Source organism: Buteo buteo, chromosome Z, assembly GCF_964188355.1.
Source record: "Buteo buteo chromosome Z, bButBut1.hap1.1, whole genome shotgun sequence".
In the NCBI taxonomy this organism is placed as follows: Eukaryota; Metazoa; Chordata; class Aves; order Accipitriformes; family Accipitridae; genus Buteo; species Buteo buteo.
In genome coordinates this window covers 63,541,953-63,563,915 of record NC_134204.1, presented here as the reverse complement: position 1 = coordinate 63,563,915, position 21,963 = coordinate 63,541,953, and the positions used below count along the sequence as shown (strand labels likewise).

At 41.2% G+C, this 21,963-nt stretch overlaps 1 protein-coding gene across 1 annotated transcript in view; it reads right to left on the bottom strand.

Moving 5' to 3' along the window:
- The window catches only part of CAMK4 (calcium/calmodulin dependent protein kinase IV), a 178,565-nt gene extending 157,174 nt beyond the window's left edge, over positions 1-21,391 (bottom strand). Inside the window, exon 1 of the mRNA XM_075019447.1 lies at positions 21,118-21,391. Within this exon, the coding sequence (XP_074875548.1) occupies positions 21,118-21,290 (173 nt within the window). The 5' untranslated portion in view covers positions 21,291-21,391. The remainder of the gene's footprint in view (positions 1-21,117) is intronic.
- Positions 21,392-21,963: the final 572 nt, after the last annotated feature.

The following is a 21,963-nucleotide window of genomic DNA, read 5'->3' as shown; positions in this document are numbered from 1 at the left end:
TCACTATCTCACTTTAAGGACATGGCAGGGCAAATCCTGACACAACTCCCAATTCAAGGTAGAGCCCTCCATGAAGTCTGACGCTATACAATAAACAGTTTCTGAGTTATATAACGTTCATTTCATTTTCCAGTCTTCTCTTCAAATTTTTGAGGTCAGTTCATTTTACATGAATAACTTTTCTTTTGGATTGAATGAAAATGTTCATTTCTGAATGACTGAGGGATGTATTAAAATGTATTGCTTCCCAGCAGCAGAAAGTTCTAACAAAATGCAAAGTTGTGGAAAAGGCAAAATCAGGGATAATGGAATTCAGCATTTTCTTTGAAAAACTTAAAAGTGAGGAAGAATATTCTCACAGTGGCTCTCCTCTCTGCACTGCTCACAGAAGTGCAGTGTGGCAGCTGGGAAAGAAAGGAGGATTTTTCTTCTGTCATGTTATTAGAAGTGTGATCCTAAGAAGATGCACAAAAGGAGAGTTTAGCTGGAGGAAGATAAGAAATTGTCAAGCAACCTGTAGCTACTACTAGACATTTACTAGCAATTATGGACTGCAGCTGTTAGCTCAAGTTTGACAGTCTGAGAAGAGATGTGGAGTCAGCAAAACACAGACATGAAAGAAGAAGTGGATTCAATCCCAAGCATCTCTTCTGAGCACCTCTGTACAAGGTGGGACAGGAAGACAACACCAGCAGAGGTGCTGACAGTGCCTCAGAAATTTCTGATGCCTGGAGCATCTCAGGTATGGGGAAACACACATGGTCCCTGAAGACACTGCTATGCATAACTGTTGGAGCTCAACATACCTTCAGAATTCTTCATCTAATCAGGCACAGAAGAAAGCTGAGCATCCCTTGCGCTCACAGACTAGTGTCAAGAGCACTTGCACCAGATGAGTCATCTCCAGGTACCCAGCCTGCTGAGCTGGAAGACAGGGACAGGGAGCAGAATGAAGCTCTCATAATCCAAGGGGAAATGGTTAGCAACCTCCTACACCACTTAGACACACACAAGTCTATGGGGCCAGAGGGGACCCACCCCAGCATACTGAAGGAGCTGGCAGAAGTGCTCACCAAGCCAATTTCAAATATTTATCAGCAGTTCTGGCTAGCCATGGAGGTCCCAGTTGGCTGGAGGTTAGCAAATCTGTCCCTTCTTGTAGGTGGGTGTCACAAGGAGGATCCAAGGAACTACAAGGCCTGTCAGCCTGACCTCAGTGTCGGGGAAGGTTATGGAGCAGATCATCTTGAGTGTCATCATGTGGCACATATGGAAGAACCAGGTGATCAGGCCCATCATGGCTTTATGAAAGGCAGGTCCTGGTTGACTAACCTTATCTCCTTCTATGACAAGATGACCTGCTTAGTGGATGAGGGAAAGGCTGTGGATGTCGTCTACCTAGTAAAGCCTTTGACACCGTTTAGTAAAGCCTTTGACACCGTTTAGTAAAGCCTTTGACACCGTTTCCCCACAGCATTCTCCTGGAGAAACTGGCAGCTCATGGCTTGGACGGGCGTACTCTTCGCTAGATAAAAAACTGGCTGGATGGCCAAGCCCAAAGAGTGGTGGTGAATGGACTTAAATCCAGTTGGCGGCGGGTCACAAGTGGCATTCCCCAGGGCTCAGTATTGGGGCCAGTTCTGTTTAATATCTTTATCAAGGATCAGGATAAAGGGATCAATTGCACCCTCAGTAAGTTTGCAGATGACCCCAAGTTGGGAGGGAGGGTTGATCTGCTCGAGGGTAGGAAGGCTCTACAGAGGAATCTGGACAGGCTGGATCGATGGGCTGAGGCCAATTGTATGAGGTTCAAGAAGGCCAAGTGCCGGGTCCTGCACTTGTGTCACAGCAACCCCATGCAGCGCTACAGGCTTGGGGAAGAGTGGCTGGAAAGCTGCCCGGCAGAGAAAGACCTGGGGGTGCTGGTTGACAGCTGGCTGAATATGAGCCAGCAGTGTGCCCAAGTGGCCAAGAAGGCCAACGGCATCCTGGCCTGTATCAGAAATAGTGTGGCCAGCAGGAACAGGGAAGTGATTGTTCCCCCTGTACTCGGCCCTGGTGTGACTGCGTATTGAATACTGTCTTCTGTTGTGGGCCCCTCACTACAAGAAAGACACTGAGGTGCTGGAGCATGTCCAAAGGAGAGCAACGAAGCTAATGAGGGGTCTAGTAGAGGACAAGTCTTATGAGGAGCAGCTGAGGGAACTGGGGTTGTTTAGCCTGGAGAAAAGGAGGCTGAGGGGAGACCTTATCGCTCTCTACAACTACCTGAAAGGAGGTTGTAGTGAGGTGGGTGTCAGTCTCCTCTCCCAAGTGGCAAGTAATAGGACAAGAGGAAACGGCCTCAAGTTGCACCACAGGAGGTTTAGATTGGGTATTAGGAAAATTTTCTTCACCAAAAGCATTATCAAGCAACTGGAACAGGCTGCCCAGGCAAGTGGTTGAGTCACCATCCCTGGAGGTATTTAAAAGACACGTAAACATGGCATTTAGGGACATGGTTTAGTGGTGGTCTTGGCAGTGTTAGGTTTACTATTGGACTCAATGATCTTAAGAGTCTTTTCCAACCAAAATAATTCTGTGATTCCATGCAGGCAAAACTTAAAATGCTGCATTTATCATCTCTAATGGGATTCAAGAACTGTTACAACCTACAGCTTCCAACACTCTTTGAAGAGACTTCTTACCTAAATTCAGAATGCAATGTTGTCTGTCACTGATACAAGCTGGGACAAATATTTTCAAAGAAAAATAAGCCTTACATTAGGCTTCTAAATACATATCATTCATTTCATTTCCAGCAGTGCACACTCTCTGCTGGTTCCCATTCACCTGACAGCACAAGGGACCATAAAAGTCACTACATGTGAAAAACTTGCAAATTAACTTCTCATCCATCCAGGGTGTGCCTGCACACACCTGCGTGTGTGTGCGCATGCATGCATTTAGGCACCTACATGAATTACAGAGTTCACAGCAGCAACTTTTATTGTTTTAGGGACAGTGCTAAGCACTATTAGTTTCAGTCAACATTGTCACTTACCTGTTTTACTTCCAAGCAGTTAAACAACAATGATTTTTTTTCTACAGCAAAACTCATATTGTAGTGTAAGGTCATAGATGAACTCTGACACAATGGAAGCTGACAGAAAGGACTAACAAGCCAAGGAGCTAGCATTCAAATTATTGATTAGTAGATTCTGAAACATTCCTTATATAGCTTAGTCAGGGTAAACGGAGGTAATTTAGGCACAAATTTCACTGTCCAATAATGACAATAGTTTTTCCAATCGTTCTATCACATGCACTTCTCTGCAAGCTATACAAACAAACTGTTGCCTGAATCATTTCCAGCACCACTGGAAACAGTAGATTTGATGCAAGACTTGTAATCTTCATTCACCATTTCTATACCAAAAACTATGCCTATAACAGCAAATAAATTTTCTCAATCTGCCTCTTAGCTAGGAATTCAACTTCCATCCCTCAACTTCCCAAACTGTTCTGTCCCTCACACAGTTCATCAAAAAGACAAATGAACTGATTAGTCACAGCATGAGGATGTGGAATAATTTCACAAAATTTTTGCTTATCTTCAGACATACAGTTTTGTCCTTGGCTGGACTTAAAGTAGCTAACACCATGTGGGCAGACATAAAAAAACAGTAAAAATATGGGAAGACCTTCATCTTGCCCAAACTGTGCTAACGTATAGTAAAAGGAAGGTGTAGGATGAAATCTCACAAAGACGAACAGGAGTCATCTGCTTCTGCTTCACTCTTCCCTCAGATCTACTATTTACAGGCATCTGCCTCAAGGGGCAGGAGAGTGACCTCTTACTGTTTTTCACCGTATGAAAAATATTCTGTGTTGAAGGCAATCTCTACAGCATTCTGCAGCACAGAATGGCCATAATACAGTGAAGAGTGGCTGCACTGTCATTTAAAATTTTAATTCTCTAAAGAGTTTGTGTCTACTGAACAGCCTGTGATAAATCTGATGTTAAACAAACTGAAGTTTTTCCAATGCTAGAACATTTCTTTACTCAGAAGATAAATGGAAAAAAGTCTTCAAACCTCCCAAAGTGAAGAGCAAGAGAAGAGGCTGAAGAGATTATGGAACAAACAGATTAAATGACCAACAGCACATTATGGGCACCGGTTAAGACTCACTGCATGGGTTAACCTGAACGCATGGATGAAATAGCTCAAATTAAGGTGGTATGTAACCTCTTGTACACCACTTACTGAGCCTTTTTAGACTGGAAATAAACAAGTGGGACAACAATTTTTAAAAATGGTTATGAGAGACATCTGGAGAAGTGGAGAACTGTACACTTGCTCTATATTGCTGAAGTAATTTAAAGCTCTAAGAACAGGATCTGTGGATATATGGATACATATGATAGCCTGGGAAAGAATCAATGTGGCTTCTATAAAGGGAAGCCATGTCTCAAAACCACAGAACTTCTTTGGAAGTTTCAGCAAGCATTTGAGTAAAGGAGATTTGATAGATTACTTGGATTTCCAAAAGTTCTTTGATGAGGTCCCTCACCAAAGGTTCTTGAGGAAACCACAGAAGACAGAAATGAATTAGCTGTTGGTTAAGAGATACAAAACAGGGAAGGAATAAGTGCTCAGTTTTCACAGTGCACAGAGGTCATCAATTGATGGACCAGAGCTGGTGTCTGCTGGTCAGTGAGCCAGTACAGGAGCTGAGATGAGCAATGAGGTGACAATGGTTGGTTGGGGTTTTTTTAATAATCAAAGTTCTTCATAAATATTAAGTTTCTGCCCAACTGAAGAGCTGCAAGAGGACTCTACTGAGATTCAGTGACTGGTATTAAATGGCAGATGAAATTCCATGTGAATAAATACAAAATGATGAATATCGAACGCAATCATAATTTCATATATTAAACAGACTAAGTGGCCTATTATCACCAGCAAAGAAATCTTGAAATCTAAGCAAAAGTTCCACAAATCATCAACTCCATGCCCAATTGTAGTTAAAAAAAAAAAAAAAAAAAAAAAAAAGGCAACCCAAACCCCAACAACCATGCAGAAGTATTAAGCATTATCCCCTATATAAATTCACTGTGTGAATATCTCCATCTGTGGAGATATTGAAAACTCCACTGGACACAGTTCTGGGAAACCTTCTCTAGCTGACCCTGCTTAAGCAGGAAGGTTGGACTACATGATCTTAAGAGGTCCCTGCCAACTTCATCCATTCTGTGATTCTGTGTTACATCTTGAGCACTGCATGCAAATCTACATTACTATTCTGATATGAGGAACAGAACTGAACCTTCAGATTTAGCTTCAGATTTCTGAAAGTTGAAAGACTGCTCTGGGCAAGTATCTGTAGATGTTTGTCCTGTTCTTACACTCCTTTCTAAGTATGTGCTTCTCACTACAGACAAAGACAGGGTATTGGCCTAAACAGACCTTTGATCTGACCCAGCATAGCCATTCTTAAACTATAAAGGCTCAAATAATTTAGGATGACCTGTTAATTTTAAATTTATGTTGCAAACATATATGCCTACATTAGTCAGTTCAGAGAAAACAGGTTTTTCAGATATGATTTTTTGAGATTTTGAAATGGCTGAAAGTTCTGAAAATAAATACTTAGTGTTTCCAAACAAGTTGTCTCCACAAGCAGAATGGAAAATGTATCCATGTTATCATTAGAGTTGATTCTTACTGAAAGGCAAATTTAAGTTTCCTTTAAACACAGTAAAGCTCCTGGTAACATGGGAAACCCTGTCGTACAGTCTCTTTCACAAAATTATCACATACCAATTTTAGGCACATTTCTTGTCTCTTCTGCTCATATTGAAAAGGCTGTTTAGATGGTTAGATACTTTCTTCTAAATTACAGTTTTTATTGTAATCATGGTCAAGTTACTTCTCTCCTCCTTTGCACACAGGAGGAGTCCTTAAATTTAAGTGAATTATTCTACCTCACAGGTGTAGCTCACTGTTAGAGAACTATCATCACCTTTCCTCAGCACCATCTGTTGGACTATAGAAACCTAATTCCTCCACATTATATTTTCAAATGAAAAATTTACAAATAACTTTAAATGGGATTTTTCATAATACATATGAAGGCAAAGCATTGTATGCTACTGTTGGAGTCGCTTTTCACAACTGCAATTATTATGCTGGCTGGATAAAAACTGAGGACAAATCAGGTCCTATAACTCACAGACCCACATAATTTTAAAGTGTCATTTAGAAACATGCTATTTTTCATTTCTGTTTGACAGCGTTACTGGGCTGAGTCCTTCTACATTCAGGAATCATTAAATTTATCCGCACTTACTCCACATTCCTAAAATGGGAGGAAGAAGATGGAATGGTGGTAGAAATGAAATCTAATCCCTCAATTCCCCTGAAACATAAAGATTTCTGCCAGCTTTCTGACTAGCATACCAATTATACTGTTTGGCACTCATCACAAGAAGATCAGTGTAGAATGCCCAGTTTTGCACCTTCTGAATTTGCACCCATTAAATATAGTGGAGAACATTTCTTCCTCTTTGCATAAAGACGATTGAGAGCACTTTCTAAAGAAAGTGCTAGGAGCTGGCAGGAAGGAAGGTGAGAAAAGCCCTAGACGTCCTTAGCTAAAGGAGCAAGGAGTCACCAAAAGAACGTAAAGAAGCAGATTCACCCTTGGTATGGGCAATGCTGCAAGAATTGTGAATTTTTTTGTTTGTTTGTTTGTTTCAATTTGAGTAGGATAATGGTATAGAAGGGAACGGGTTTACAAACCATTTGCTTTTAGGGTTTTTTTTCTCCCTCTCAAGGAAATTTGCCTATGCAATCTGACCTTCATCAAAAGCTTGCCGGGAACACATTGCTGTTTACTTCAGTGTTTCTATTTTTTTTCTGATATGCAGGTTTGAGCAATATTCCTTTTGTTTGTTATATATCTTATTTAATATTTTAATTATTGACTTTGGAATAAACTTAGGAGTACACTGATTCAGTCTGATGATGATAAAGGTGGGGAGGCATTAGTAATACAGGAGAGGGCTGTAATATCAGAAAGGAAAAACTGTACTTACTACCTGGGGAGCGGGAGCAAGAGAAAAGGGATAAAATTTACCTGTATTAACTGCAAGGTCATGCATTACAGACAAATAACAAGAACTTTGTTATAAAACACAAGTCTCATCACTTGTTTTCCTTCTCAAACAGAGAAGGAAAATGGAAGATATATTTTGGGCAACAACCAACTGGACAGCTACAAACTACCAAGACAGCAGCTGTGAGAAAGGCAAATGTGATCCCGTCCCATTCAGTAAGTTTATTGTTCTTATTAGAAAAGTCTGAGAATTTTTTAACTGGAGTCAGCAGACAAACACAGCTTTTGCAACCTCCCTGTGTTTCAGTAGGAAAATATATGATATGAAAGCTGCACCACTTTTGGTGTAACATGCAAAACACACTCCAAGCAGGAATTAAAGACAGAAGGTAAAAACAGTTAAAAGAGGGACCTGAATCAAAACTCTCATGAGGCACCATGGTACAAGAGATAAACATAGTTTGTTTTTGGAATCTGGTTACTTTGAGTCAAGAATGTCTTTAATACAAAACGTAAAATGTGAAAGTGTTTGTAAATTTTAATTTGAAATTGTTGAAAAATTCCATGCTGTGAAACTGTCCCTTATCCACTTCATGCCAATACTTCAATTCCTCATTCTAACTCTAAACAAAAACAAATGCCAAAATACTGAAATTTATCGTGGGATGGAAATTCTGGAGTTTCTCAAATCTGCCAATTCACTATTGTAAAGATATGAATATATGGATAAAACAAACTTTAACAGACATGAGTCTCAAGCATGAAATATGGTCTTCCAATGGCCACATGCCATTGTAGATGACCAATGTATCTTGCTAATCATTATTATTCTGTTTCGGCTGTGGCTAGGGAAAAACACAATAAAACAGTCTTACTAGATATTCAATACAGTTAAAACACATTGTTCATAAGAATTACCACGGCAAACTATTTAAACAGGCTATCTCCAAGTATTGTATTCATTCACAAATAGCAAACACAACCAGGTCACAAAATAGGGACTGACAGGGGAAAGAAAGTAAGATTTGTTGGGCTACGTTATTTAAAGAATAAATTTCACCAGCCCAATTTAGACGGTCATCTGCAAAGGAAATACATCTAATATGATTGCTTCCATCACAAACAACATTTCATCTTTTCTAAAGTCATGCAGAAAAAGAACGTGAAGAGGTTACAATACCTTGGTTTCTTTTTTTTTTTTTTTTAAATACATAAATGTTGGAAGAACAATAAAAATAGACTAGGATAGATCAAACCAGCTGAAATCACAGTAACATGGGCTATTGTCTTGTAACTAGACAAGCTGAGGATTCAAATGGTCAAAAAGATACTGTTGTGCTGAGGAGGAGTAGAAGGTGGAGGAGGAGACGACCAAAGTTGCTTTGTCATTTGAAATGAATGATTCTCTGGAAATAGAAGAGTATTCTCTTTATGCTACTGCCAATCAAATCAAGTCTGTGAGCAAGTTTTTATAGTAATGAATAAAACTGCCCTTTTCCTCAGTTTTATTCCTGTTCCACCTACTTTTGAACACCTATGATATGAATTATGCATAGAGATGAGATTTGAATTTAAATTCAAAAAATAATTTACCTGCATATTTATTATGGAGGTATTACAGAGATGAAGATGGGTTTCATCTCTATGAGAGTCAGAGCAGAAAACATGCCAGTGAATTTTAGGGTATCTCTTTCATTGCAGATTTTTCATTACACATTGACCCAATCTGGCAATTGATTACTGATCTTACTTAGCATTCATTGATTATTAATTTTAGCTACCAATCCAAATTTTGTTCTTGTTTGCAGTTAAAATATTCTTGAATTAAATTGCTGTGAAGGGAGAATCAGATGCGATAAATTTACCAGCCTTCCTCTCCCCTGCAGCAAACAAAAGGAATTTATTATTACCTTTTTAATGTCAGAAGTGTTGCTCCAATATTACCAGTTACTTGCTGTTCTAACAGTATTTTGCTAAGACTAGACCTCGCTTCCTCTTCCAACTCAAGTCAATCCCCTGCCAGTTAGATAACAGACTGGTGCATAGTGAACAGTGCACTCCATAAGCATTTGCAGCTTCCATCGAGCTGCACAGAATCCCAGACAAAAAAAGGGGGGGGGGGGGGGGGGGGGAGGAACACCCCCCTTTATTATGTTTCTTCATCTGATCGCCTGAAACCTAAAGTGACTAAACAAAATCATTAGTCATTTCCTAAATGATCATCAGTATCTACACTATAAAGTGTTGCTTCCCGTTACAAAATCGACTTTGCAGGCCTTCCCTTTTAATTTTACTAAGCTAATCAGCCAGAAAATCACAAGGGTTTGAAGAGAATGTAGAGAGATGGATCATTTGCTGCACCTACAGCATAAGGCAGGGCGGGGAGGGGACATCCAATGAAGCTAGCAGGTAAAACATTCATGCACATATATTTTACAGGTCTCTGAACTTAGATTATGATAATGATGTCAGAGCTGTCAACAGATTTTGAGTTCAGTTTTAGCAAATCATTATTGCACAATATGGAAAGCTGACAAGCAAATCTTTTCCATCAGGAAAACAAATATCTGTAAATCACTGTATTCCAGATCAGAATTGTGGTTCATTAACCTAGAAAACATGCCAATAGGCTGGGGGAGGACAGGGGGGGTCAGTACTCATCCATGGCAGATTTTATCTCGAGGCCTCATAAGCCTTACCAAGACATCCATTTTCTCTGCAAAAGTATAAAACTATGTCATACCATCACATTAAAAAAAAAAAAAAAAAATCAGTGCATGCCAAAAGAATTGAAATAACTTCTGGCCCACAGCAGGTTCTTAAAACACTCTCATTGGTCCACAGTGCTAGACTGGTGCAGGACACCTAATAAATCAGAAACAGTAAACACTATCTTGCATATATGGAGAAACTGAAAGAGGTACTTTCTCCAGTTTGATTCAAAAAACTAATCTCCAAAGAATATAAGCAGCTAGAAGGTCTCATTATCAACTGAAAGTTGCACAATTTATGGTCAGCCTTCCACAGAAAGGGTATGAAAGTCCACTCCTTTCAACACAGTATTTTTTTTTACAGCTAAACACAAAATGAAATCACATAGTACATTCTTCGGTACTGGCAGTGTGCCTCTGAGAACAAGGATTATTTAAAGAATAATCAGTATGAATATTATTTCAGAAGTACTTTAAGATAATACCAGACTTCTTATTCCATGGATATTCACTAAGATCTTTCACACTTTTTCATTTCTATTCATTCATAAATGCAAAATTTTTCATTGAAAGTAATTTATTTAGATTGAATTGGAATTCCTGCATTTAATTTCTGAGCTAATCCCAGTTTCTTTACATGAATTTGTTATCTCCAAATGTCAGCATTTGATTTTTTTTAATAAATGAACAAACGTCAACAAGCAATTCACAATTTCTGGTGACTGATCTGAATGAATGACCCCCCCTCAGTCACATAATTCCATGCTGCCTCGTAAGAAAACATAAAATCAAGACATAGGTAAAACATTTTTGTTCATGCAGTATTCAGTTCTGCCAAAGTCTGTGGAGCAATCAGGGTCATCTTCATGAATAAAACCACAATCAATTGAGTATTTTAAGATGCAGTATCAGTTCCCAAAGGCAGTGAACCTAGCAGATATGGATATGCTCTAAAGATCAAAAGACTGAAAATGAGTAACAATATTAGTGTGTTTATGATGATCTGGATTGAGAAGAAAATACAAATACTTGCAAGAAGGAAAAATTATTGCGGGGGGGGGGGGGGGGGGGGGGGGGAACGGACGGATGGACACGACCCTGGTTTACAATCATTCCCCTTCCTTAAAACAAAGCAACTGCTTTTTTTCATGATGCCTGGAGAGAGGCCAGAGGAGACATGCATCACATATTTCTAGTGAAGAGAGTTTGGGGAAAAGGACTGTGGAGATGACATCAGTTCTGAGGTAAAGTTGCAATTCTGGCATTTTTTCTGTGGCATATGGATGCTCACAGCAAGGTATGTATCGGAGCACAGACTATACATTTGTTGAAGGGCTTAAATTTTAATGCTGTTGGTTTTGAGGCTGTGCTTTACAAATCTTGGACTTGCTTTTACCACTGCTTTATACCCTCAAAAAAGCTATGATAAATAGACAGTAAACTGTCAAAGGACAGCATGTTTTATAATTATTTTCTTTTCTTCAAAGGGGCTCCCGTTTTCCTTATCTTTCATTTTACATTTTATGGTTCTTGAGTTCTAGTGCAGATAACCGCATATGTGACAGGAGGACAACTTATAAGCTACAGCATTATGTTATTCAGGTGATTATTTCATTTGTGTCAGAATTAGCATTCAGTTCCAACCATATAATTTGGTGGTTCATGCCAAATAACTTCTCTCCTGTTACCCCCTGCAGATGAAATTCGAAGAGACAAAAGCTGTGGTTGCTACAGATTGAACAGTCCCTTTCAAAGTCATATTGTTGTAGGGTCTCCTAACTTAGAACTACTTTACAAGGAAAGCAACACCACCTCAGCAATCTATTCTTGGGGCAACAGATGCAAATATTGATGGTCCCCAATAGTCCCTGTGTTTTAACTGATAGTAACCTATGACAGTAACCACACCATTTTTGCATTTATTCTATAACCAAAAGATACATTTGCAATGTGTATTGGTGTCGTATTATATCACCACTACTCCATCTTTCTGTTTCAAACATTACATAGTCTAAGAAATTGAGCACATATAATGTATATGTTGATCAAAACCACCACACTTGGATAGCTCATTCTCAATGATCCTTCCCATTGTATCATGCTAACAGATCTTAAAAAAACCACAACTGACCAGGAAAAAAGAAGTAAGCTTCCATGTGCATGACCACAACCTTCCTACACACTCTGGTAAACTCAAGGTAAATGTCTATCTGTCCTTAAGACATATAATCCTCAGCAGTTACAGCACGTTTGGGCTGCTCTGAAGAACATGGAAACAGAGATAACATTCTAAGCAGAACCTTCCCTAACCCCATCACAACAAAACATGCATTTACCTTCCAAAACAAATCTTATTTCCTAGGTCAGAAAGAGCTGGGAAAACATGACCAAACTACAGTCTTAGTACAGTACAAGGAAGAAGTATGCTCTTCTTGCCTTGTTTTTAAATGCTAACACAGAGAGACTCTGGGAAATACATCCTGTGCACTTTTGCCAAAAGAGAAGTCACTCTGAAAGACCTTTCTTAGCACTGAGATACAAAAGTAAGGCAAAGCTGACAATAAGAAAAAAACATGCTTCCACAACACAAAAATTCCTAAATTAAATTCTTAATAATTTGCCAGCTCAGATTTCACAGAGCTGCTAGCTCAGACTCCAAAGAACAAGGAAGAAAAAAAAAAATCCTCATAAATTAGAGATGAGGTTAGTTTTTAACAGCAGTAACCAGTAAGTTAAAATGCATTTTCTGGTGGTTACTGACTGGCTGAGGACACTAACAATGCAAGGCCAAATGAAGGATCACTTACAACAAATGTAACAGTATTTCCAAGGTATCAATGATGGGTTGTAAAAGCTGTCATACTTACCCATTTTTTTTTAAATGGAGGAGACAGGGAAACCATAAATATTGAAAAAGACATAGAAAAACCAAGGACAAAAAGCAGCGTTACCATTTGGAGATACACAGAACATTTGGTCACTTCTCAGAATGAGTATCACTGTACTGTGAAAAGAATATCCCTTGTGAAATTAATGATTGTTCAGATAATAAAGGTCTGCTTATTGTGAGGAGAAGCAGCATGGCAGGAATGACTAAACGAAGAAGTCAACAGCAAATACGCAAGTTTATATGTTTAAATTCTGCTTCATTGTGAAAGTACAAGGGAGTACGTGTTTTTATGCAGTCTTAACTCTTACTAATGGTTCATACGTACATACGTAGATGATGGTTCATTGTACATACATAGATGAAAATAATATTCAGATCTTTGCACTTTTTTCCACACAATGTGTGGTGTCAGAAAATTGCTTTCCCAAAGCTCAGCCAACCTTCTGGCTAGCAGAAGACCACAGAAGAATCATTTGGGTGTATTGTGATTGATAAAGCCAGCTCAATTTGTTGGACTATAAACAAAACTAGGGCCAGGGATGACTATTTTATTTCCTGATTGACCTTTTCAGACAATATTCAGCAAGATAAAACTTCTTTGATCTGAGTGACTGAAGAGGATAGTTAGTCCTTCCTCACAAGTACTTGGACTTCCACAGATGGGGCACATGCTACTGCAAACACTATTTTTTCAATGACCACCATTCTTAATTGGTGTTCTTTTCAGATGTGGGTATTTACTATGTGAGCAAGGATTTAAACTTCTGTTACTGGTAGAATTGTGCCCATGAAACTGTGTCCATTACAATCCCTTACACAACACTATGCACACTTGGACATACACCTAAAGACACAGTGGAATGAACATGTATTTGCTACTTGTACCACATGGCTTTAGTAAATTTACCTGCCCTCTGTCCAGAACCATACAGGCTTATTACACAATTATGCTTAGGGAAATGCTTTCAACTGAACTTGAAAATGCTTCATCAATTTAAGATGTACTGCCTCTGTAACAAGCTAAAAGATTGACTTTGTTATGTCTGACCCCTTGCAGATTACTGCAATGTTTTTCAAGTATGACAATTCTCGTATTAACACAAATAATACCATTACTTTCAACTCTCAAAAGCTCTATGTGCAAAAAGCTTTTTCAGCATTCTTAAGACTACTTACTTCAAGAGCTATTCATTTTCCCTGTTAGAAATACAGGGGTTTTTAAATTAAAAAAGATAATAAAAACCAATGACAAAAATACACAGTGGTTGACAGAAGAAATAACTTGAAAATAAAGAAATAACAATTCTCTAATATAATTTTCATTATTAATAGCACTTTTTAAAGTAAAGAAAGCTGTGAAAATAACACATAATGATCATCTATTTATTCCAGCTACTTAAAACTGCTCCAGCACTCCTTTTATAGAAAAAAAGGTAACGCCTCAATTTATTGACAGAACAATACATTGAGTACACAGACTAATAAAAGTACAGAGGTAATGCAATACTTTCCAACGACTAACTAGTCTTTCACTGCCCACTTTCAGTTCTGAATTTTGATTCATGTAATATATATTCCCTTCAGCTTCCAAGTTAATTAAAATGAGCAGACAGACATTGACCTATGCATTATGTTGAATGCGTGATATCACCAGCATATTATTAATCAACTTGCAGATTAACTACAGATAGATTCAGATACAGTATCACCAGGACGTATAATTTAGGTATGCATTAGCAAGTAGTGTAGTGCAGTAGAAGCACACCAGTGTTACAGATGGTGGCAATGTGCTGATATCAGCACACAAACTTTTTGCCAGTTTTACGTCAGATCAGCCCTGATCTGGTCCTGTGAACTTATTGTTCCCAAAAGGTTAGAGTGGATTAAGTACTCCTGAACTGCATCTTCTGGTTCAGCTACATTCAGTCTGCTCTGTGCGCTCCAAGGACGCCCCTTGATGCAAAGCAAAGCACAGTGAGAGGGGACAATTGGGACATTCATTTCACAAATGTCACTCCCAATCCAAATTAAAACTTCAGTGTAGATGCACCCACAAATTGCCTTTTAAAAATGGGAATGGTGCAATACAACATTACAAATAAAATCTCAGTGCTTTTCTAATTGGAAACATGTAAATACATGCCATTATCAATAGTCTGCTTAAGTTCGTATTTAGAAGAAGAAAAGCTTGTTTCAGACTATTTTTTATATAATACAGTTATGATTTGGATATTACTGACTGTACTAAAAACCAAGTAATAGGTTTATTTACAGAGGTAGCAGGGCAGTTTCTTCCACAGAAACAAGCATTAACATATTCCTGAAAGAAGGAGGCTATGATAGTGTTAGCTTCTCTGACATGACTGTCCACAAGCATTGACAGCTAAACACATTGTCCATGGCTTATTGAATCAACAAACCTATCCTCCATCATGGCATGATGGAAACAATGCCTCAGTCACAGTATTAAAAGGATGCAGATATACACATAAGCCATTGTGAAAAATGCGTATTTTATCATGTTTTCTGAGACCTAGTGAAGCAGGCATTGAGTTTGCAGTTCAATGCAGAACTTGTGGCTGCAGCAGAAGAATGGTTTTGCCACAAATTCAAACTGTAAAGTGATTTAAGTAAAACTTAAAACTCATTTTCTACCAAGAATAGAATGCCAACTGTGCCAACAAATACTCAAAAAAAGCTTTCTCTTTTTCTGACTAAAAAACATGCAGAGAGACGTAATGTTTAGACAAGTAACTTAGTGCCTAAGATAGACATTTGGACAACAGAGTCAATAACAATCTCCCATGGCAAGGTTCAAAACATCTACCCTAAGGGCCCATTTCTCTCCACAATTAGAGACCCTCAAATGAAACAGTATGTCTACTCTCAATTCTTTTTTATTTACAGAATGGTAAAGGAAATTTTCTTTTCTTGCTTTTTCAACACCCAAGTTTTTAATTCTGAATCAACCAGTTGTTCAACTGAACCAGACAAAACTGAAGAAAATACTCTCCCTGCACTAAGTAAAGAATTTTAGTTGTCAAAACCCAGGCTACACATTGCAAGTTCTGGTTCCTGGTACCCAAGTGAGGAATTTCATCCAGAAGATGAGGTTAAGAAGCTATAGAGTATCCACAGAAAACATAGGCTGCTTGCTATCAATTTTTATTTATGACTCTCTGTAGACCAACATGCGTTTCGATAGGGACTGACTTCCCCCCTCATAGAGCAGTGTCTTGCTTAACAACAATCTGACATCCTCTTTCTGGCCAATGTAGCATTGGATTATCTTCTCCACAACACCATTGCTTCAGTAGAAGGAGCAAAGCAAAACATAGAAGAGCCTGTGGTCAAATGCTTAGGACATTTTTCAAGGGGAAAGATGAGGTGGACAGAATCCCTTCAAGAGGAAAAGGAAGTGAAAATCTTCAGCTAGGGCTATGCTGGCTGTTGCAATGCATGAAAACCATTCTCCAGATTCACCTGCCACCTTGGCCAGCACCAAAAGGACACCATGCCTTCCATATCTCCTATCTTCCTACCTCAAAGCAAGGTCCAGCTTACCCACCACAACAGTGCCAAACGAGGCCTCACATCCACCTCTTCAACAGCCTTTCCTATCAGCAGGAACTGACTGCATGAAAATGCTTGCTGCTTGCCTGAAGGTGTGAGGGCAACAAGCAAGTTGCAGTTTGTGGCACAACGTGACCTGGACAACAGGCAAATCTAAACAGGTAGTTTCTGCTCAAAGATAATTCTCAACCTGGTTCAGCTAAGCACTCCACGCTCACATTCAGACAGACAGCACCCTGTGCTGTCAGCAGCATGCCTGCATCGCTTAGGAAAATCCTCAGGACCAGTACTAAAAGTCACAAGCAAGTAAGCAGAAGTGTTACTGAAGGAGGGACTGACCTGCTTTAAGTGTACCCCAAAGCAAAATGAGCAAGTGATTTTCAAAATAAACATAGCAAACAGCCTGTATAAAAAATGACTCTTGAGATAAACAGAAAAAAGCCCCTCCCCCCGTTTTTTAATGAAGGAATGGAAGTGAAAATAATTGGCATACTTTCAAAGCAAAAACTGTTTGAACTTCAAAGCATCAAATGCAAAAGCCATCAATTTCTATAAAATTATGCTTTTACAAAGGATTTACCTTATTTCATCTACTACTGCTATTACAAAAGTAGACGCTACTTTGACGGCACTCATAAATAGGATTGACAGAGCAAGACGTCATTCTGTAGACTGAAATCTTGAGTTCAGACCACATATCAGATTTAAACTCTCTCTGTGCTAAGAACTCAAGGACAGAAACCACCTATGATTCACCTCACACTGTCAATTCAAGGTAAGTTGCAAGTACTGAGTGCCTTTCAGTTTTAGGTCCTCAGCAAGGATCACACAATTGAAAGACTGCTCATGAAGGAAAAGGCAACCTTGGAAAACCCTGATTTATCATTCTTACACACAAAAAAATGCCTGTAACTTTTGTTTGGTTTGTTGGGGTTTTTTTTAATTATTATTTTATTTAACCTTTGAAACTGAAAGAAAGCCCTAAGGATTTGGTTGGAAATACTTCTAGCTGCTCTTGACCATTTAATAGATCTGCAATATGCCTACAATAATAACATTAGATAGTTTCAACTCAAATAGTTATGTAGTTTGGCACAGTCAGGCAAGAGACTGCATGCTAAGTAAAATTCCATAACTAAAATTCCAACAAAGAGAAATTCCTTTTTTGTAATATTGCTGAGTATCAAAAAAATTGTTACTCAATTTCCTTTTCAACCCAAATACCATTTTTAGACTAATGGTGAATTCAGAAACTCTGTACCAAAAGATACAGCATGGATTATAAAGACTAAAACCTTCGTTAGCCTTATAAGGAACATACAAGTTTAGAACTTAAAATTATTAAAATCTTTTTCCAAGGGAGTGTGGAAAATAAGCTTTTAGATGAAATAACACTCAGAACAAAATTCCAATGTCCACAACCGACAAATGTTGCAACCTTCGGGGAAGGAACAGAAATAGATACTCTTCATAAAACAAAGACCAAAGTTTTATCTTTACAGCATTCTGAACTCCAGTTCTGTGGTAAACACAAAACCCCCTTGTCAGAAATCGAATAAAAGGAAGGCAAACTAGCCAAGCATTCAGTAGAACATAAAAACAGCTGTCCTGAGTCAGAATAAAAGCCAGTCTAGCCCAGAATACTGTTTCTAATGATGGCCAAACAGATGCCTCAAGAAGAATGCAAGAATACAGCAAAACTGTATCAACACTGTCAAAGAATATTCTCGTAACATTCAGCAACTTACAATTCAATTGTTAGTATCTTCATGTTTAATCAATCTTAATGGATTTCCTGAATGTAAACTTGCCTAGTTGCCTGTTAAACCCATGTAAGCTTTCATCATCCACAGTATCCAGTGGCTAGGAGTTCCACCACCTAAGCACACACTGCGCTGAAATGGCCTTTCCTCCTGTAGTTCCTCTGTGACTTGCTTACTTTGTCAGATTCGCTGCAGAGCTTGCATCAAAGAGAACAGCAAACAAGCACCTCTAACCAGGTGTTCCATCCACACCACATGTGTCTCCAGAGATCTCTGTCTTAACCTCACTATAGGATTTACTAGAGAAAGAAAACAACCAAATGGTTCCTCCTCCACCCCCATTTTATTTATCTAAACTGAACTTCATCCAACATTTAAATGCCCTGTCAGTCCAACAAGGTCTTTCTGCAGTTCTTCATAGGCAGCGCTGTCTTTAAAACTCTCAATAATTCAGTAAGACCAGCAAATATCACTTTTCAACCCTTTATTTATGAGCATGTTGAGCAGCACAGACACCTGAACTGATGATCCCTGTGGAACTCCACTGTTGAAAGATGACTGTTTACGCCTACCCAAGTTTTTAGGCATTTATTGTTTTTCTTGCTAGCAGGACCTTCCCCCTCTTCTCCCATGCCTCCTTAGTTGGTCATACAAGCAAGAATTACTGACTACGATGGCTTAAGGATTTGCCAGACATACTTTGCAGAAAGGGCGCTCCTCCCAAATGGGAACTCCCATACTCAGCAAGCAACAGCTGGCCAAATGCAGGTCTTTCCAGTCTGACAGAAGATACCTTCCATTCCCTGTATTTGTTAAAGGTATTTTAGGACAGTGTCTCCTGTTGGTTATTTTAGTATATTATTTTGATTTACTGCATCTAAAGGGATCACATACCCACATCTTTCAGCCTCGCCTGATATACTTGCACCACAACTAACCTAAGGAATGAATATTTTTTTGTAGATGTACTCAAAATAATCTCCAAAATTAAAAGGTTGGAGACAAGGTTACCAAGAGAAAACAATACAGTTTTATATTACACTTAGGAACCAAGAGCGATTGTTGGATCTCCCTTATAGATTGGCTGAGATATGCCTGGGCTGTCAGAGGGTGTCAGAGATAAGCATCAGCACTCAGATGCTGGCTCTGAAAGGGTCTCAAAGCTAGCCTTGGGACCTAAGGACTGAGATCTCGCTGCCGTATCTGTTAGCGCAATTTTCTCTCGGACCATGTACCCCTCTGAGTTGTTCTCCCTCCCTTCCCTGCCTCACGGTCTTTGATTAAGATGGTTCTTATCTCCTGTCTTCTTTCTGCCTTTGTTTTAAATCTTATTTCCTAGTTCTACCCAACAGCAGTGCAGACTTACTGGCTCCCATCTCTACACTAGTTGAGTGTGGGTGTCTTCCTTATTCAAACCTTTTGTTAGGGTTTCAGCACCTACTGTCTCACCTTGCAAGGTAGAAAACCCCATTACACCTCAGCTTTCAACAACTCTTCCTTCCTCAGACAGGAGACTTCACCTTTTAAAACCCCTTCCCAAGCTATACAATAAACCCATGACGTATCGCCAATGCAGACTATTCTTAAATGAAGCCCACAGTCAGTATCACACATGCCAAAAGAATTCTAGACAAACCATGCATAACAGTATTAATCCAGGTGACAGAGTTGGTATCAACTATTGTTATTCAGCAATAAACACTTTTTTTTTTTTTTGGTCAATTCCGGGCACAAAACTGACACAACAATATTTCCTGCTTTACATTTTTATGCTTCTGCATAGGTGTTCAGCGAAGTCAAGTATAAATGTGGTAAGCGTACATAGATCTATGCCTATTTAAATCTGGCTAGCACAAGTAGCAATAGTGGCAAAGAGGTAGCAGCAGATGCTTAAGACCTAGTCAGCAAGCCAAGAATGATACTATATTGTATTTCTACAGCCTTTCCTGCCCGGATCAGTTACAGTACAGCAAGCACAGGTATGCCTTGTAGCAATAACTTTCATTGCATGCCCTTTCTGAAAAAATACTGTACCAAGGCAACCATGTTATTACCTGCAAGTTTCCCACAGTTATCCAGGACTTCGATGCTCTATCATTGGCAAAATTAACAATTGTTATTTGTCACCTACTGACTTACAGATTTAAGTCATCTACTGGAAACCCTTAAAAAAGCTGTCATTTTCCACTTTTTAACATGTTATTTTCTACCCACAAATTAAACATAAAACCAACAACTGTATTTAGAGAGTAAAAATTGCACATTAGATATGGGCAACAGCGTGTTACACTGGACTTCAGTTTTAAAAAAACTGAACACTTGAGACCTTAAAGTTGCCAGGCAGAAGCATCAGGGCAGTAGTGCAGGATTCATAAAAAAACATGTACCAGCTCCCTCGTCTGCACTGCGCTCCAGTGAAAAGACTCTGCTGACAGAGGCCTGTTCACGGACTCCTGTCTCGGGTGGGAGTTTTGTCAGTGCGAGGTCTAAAGGTGCTGATAACGGCGATGATGATAAAAGGTCTTGTATGAAGTGAGGCTGCAAATAAGCTAGTATTTTAGTGCTCTCGAAGTGATGCCTACCATTCAGCTGATACAGTATTAGGTCTGGAGTCTGCAAATACACAGGTAACCTGACTAAAGGTAAAGCTGCTCATCTGGACCAGCGCTGACCGAGACGGGTTGATGCCTTCTCCTGAGAATCACCCGTTCCTTTGGGGGATTTGCACAGCTTGGCTCCCGGGAGGTGTAATTTTCCTTCGAAAGCCCACATGCCGTGAAAGGCAGGACGCTCTCCCGCTGCCGTTCACACAAACCAAAGTTTTGCCGCCCTCGCCGCAGCCCCGGCAGCCCCGGCAGCCCCGGCAGCCCCGGCAGCCCCGGCAGCCCCGGCAGCCCCGGCAGCCCCGGCAGCCCCGGCAGCCCCGGCAGCCCCGGCAGCCCCGGCAGCCCCGGCAGCCCCGGCAGCCCCGGCAGCCCCGGCAGCCCCGGCCCCGCCGCTCCGCCCGGGGAGGCACCGCGGCGGCCGCGCCCCCCGCCCCGCGGCCGCCCCGTCCCGTCCCGTCCCGTCGCCGCCTCACCGTCCCAGCTCGGACTCCAGCTCGAAGTAGTGGGCCAGGGTGTCCTTGTTGGAGCCGTCGATCCAGTAGTCGGGCGCGGCGGATCCGGAGCGGCCGGCGGCCGAGGAGCCGGAGGAGGACGAGGAAGAGGAGGACGAGGAGGAGGAGGAGGAGGGCATGGTGACTTTCAGCATGCCGGGACGCCTGCCGGGGGCTGCCCCCTCCTCCGCACCGGCTGCAGAAAGCAGAGCGACAAGGCGGCTGGCGGCGGCGGTGGCGGCTCCTCACCTCCCTCCCTCCCTCCCTTTTCTCTTCTCTCCTTCCCTTCCCTTCCCTTCCCTCCCCTACCTCCTCCTCCTCCCCCTCCCTCTTCCCCCCCCCGCCGCGCCGGGCCGGGCCGGGCTGGAGCGGCGGCGGCGGCGGCGGCGGCGGCGGGGTCTCCCCCCAGCCCGGAGGGACGGCGGGGGCGTCTCCGACTGGGCGGGCCGGGAGCTGCCGGCGGGGCGGGGCGGGGCGGAGCGCGGCGGGGCGGGGCGGAGCGCGGCGGGGCGGGCACGGCCACGGCCGCCGCCCCGGGCGGGGGTCGCGCCGCCCCCGGCTCCCCCCCTCAGCCCCGCCGAGCCGAGCGGGGCCGGCAGCCGCCTGGCCCGGGGCGAGCGGGCGCTCGCCGCTGGCCGGGAGCCCGCCCGGGGGCCGGCCCGGGACGGCGGGCGCCCTGCGAGCTCACTGAAAGCACCCTGGCAGAGGCGGTCACCGGGAGCGCAGCCGCCCGCAGCCCCGCGAACGGCGGGACCGAGCCCCACGGTCGGGGTGGGGGGGAACTTCACGAAGGGAGAAGCGGCACCCCGATCTGGAGGGACCGCTGCG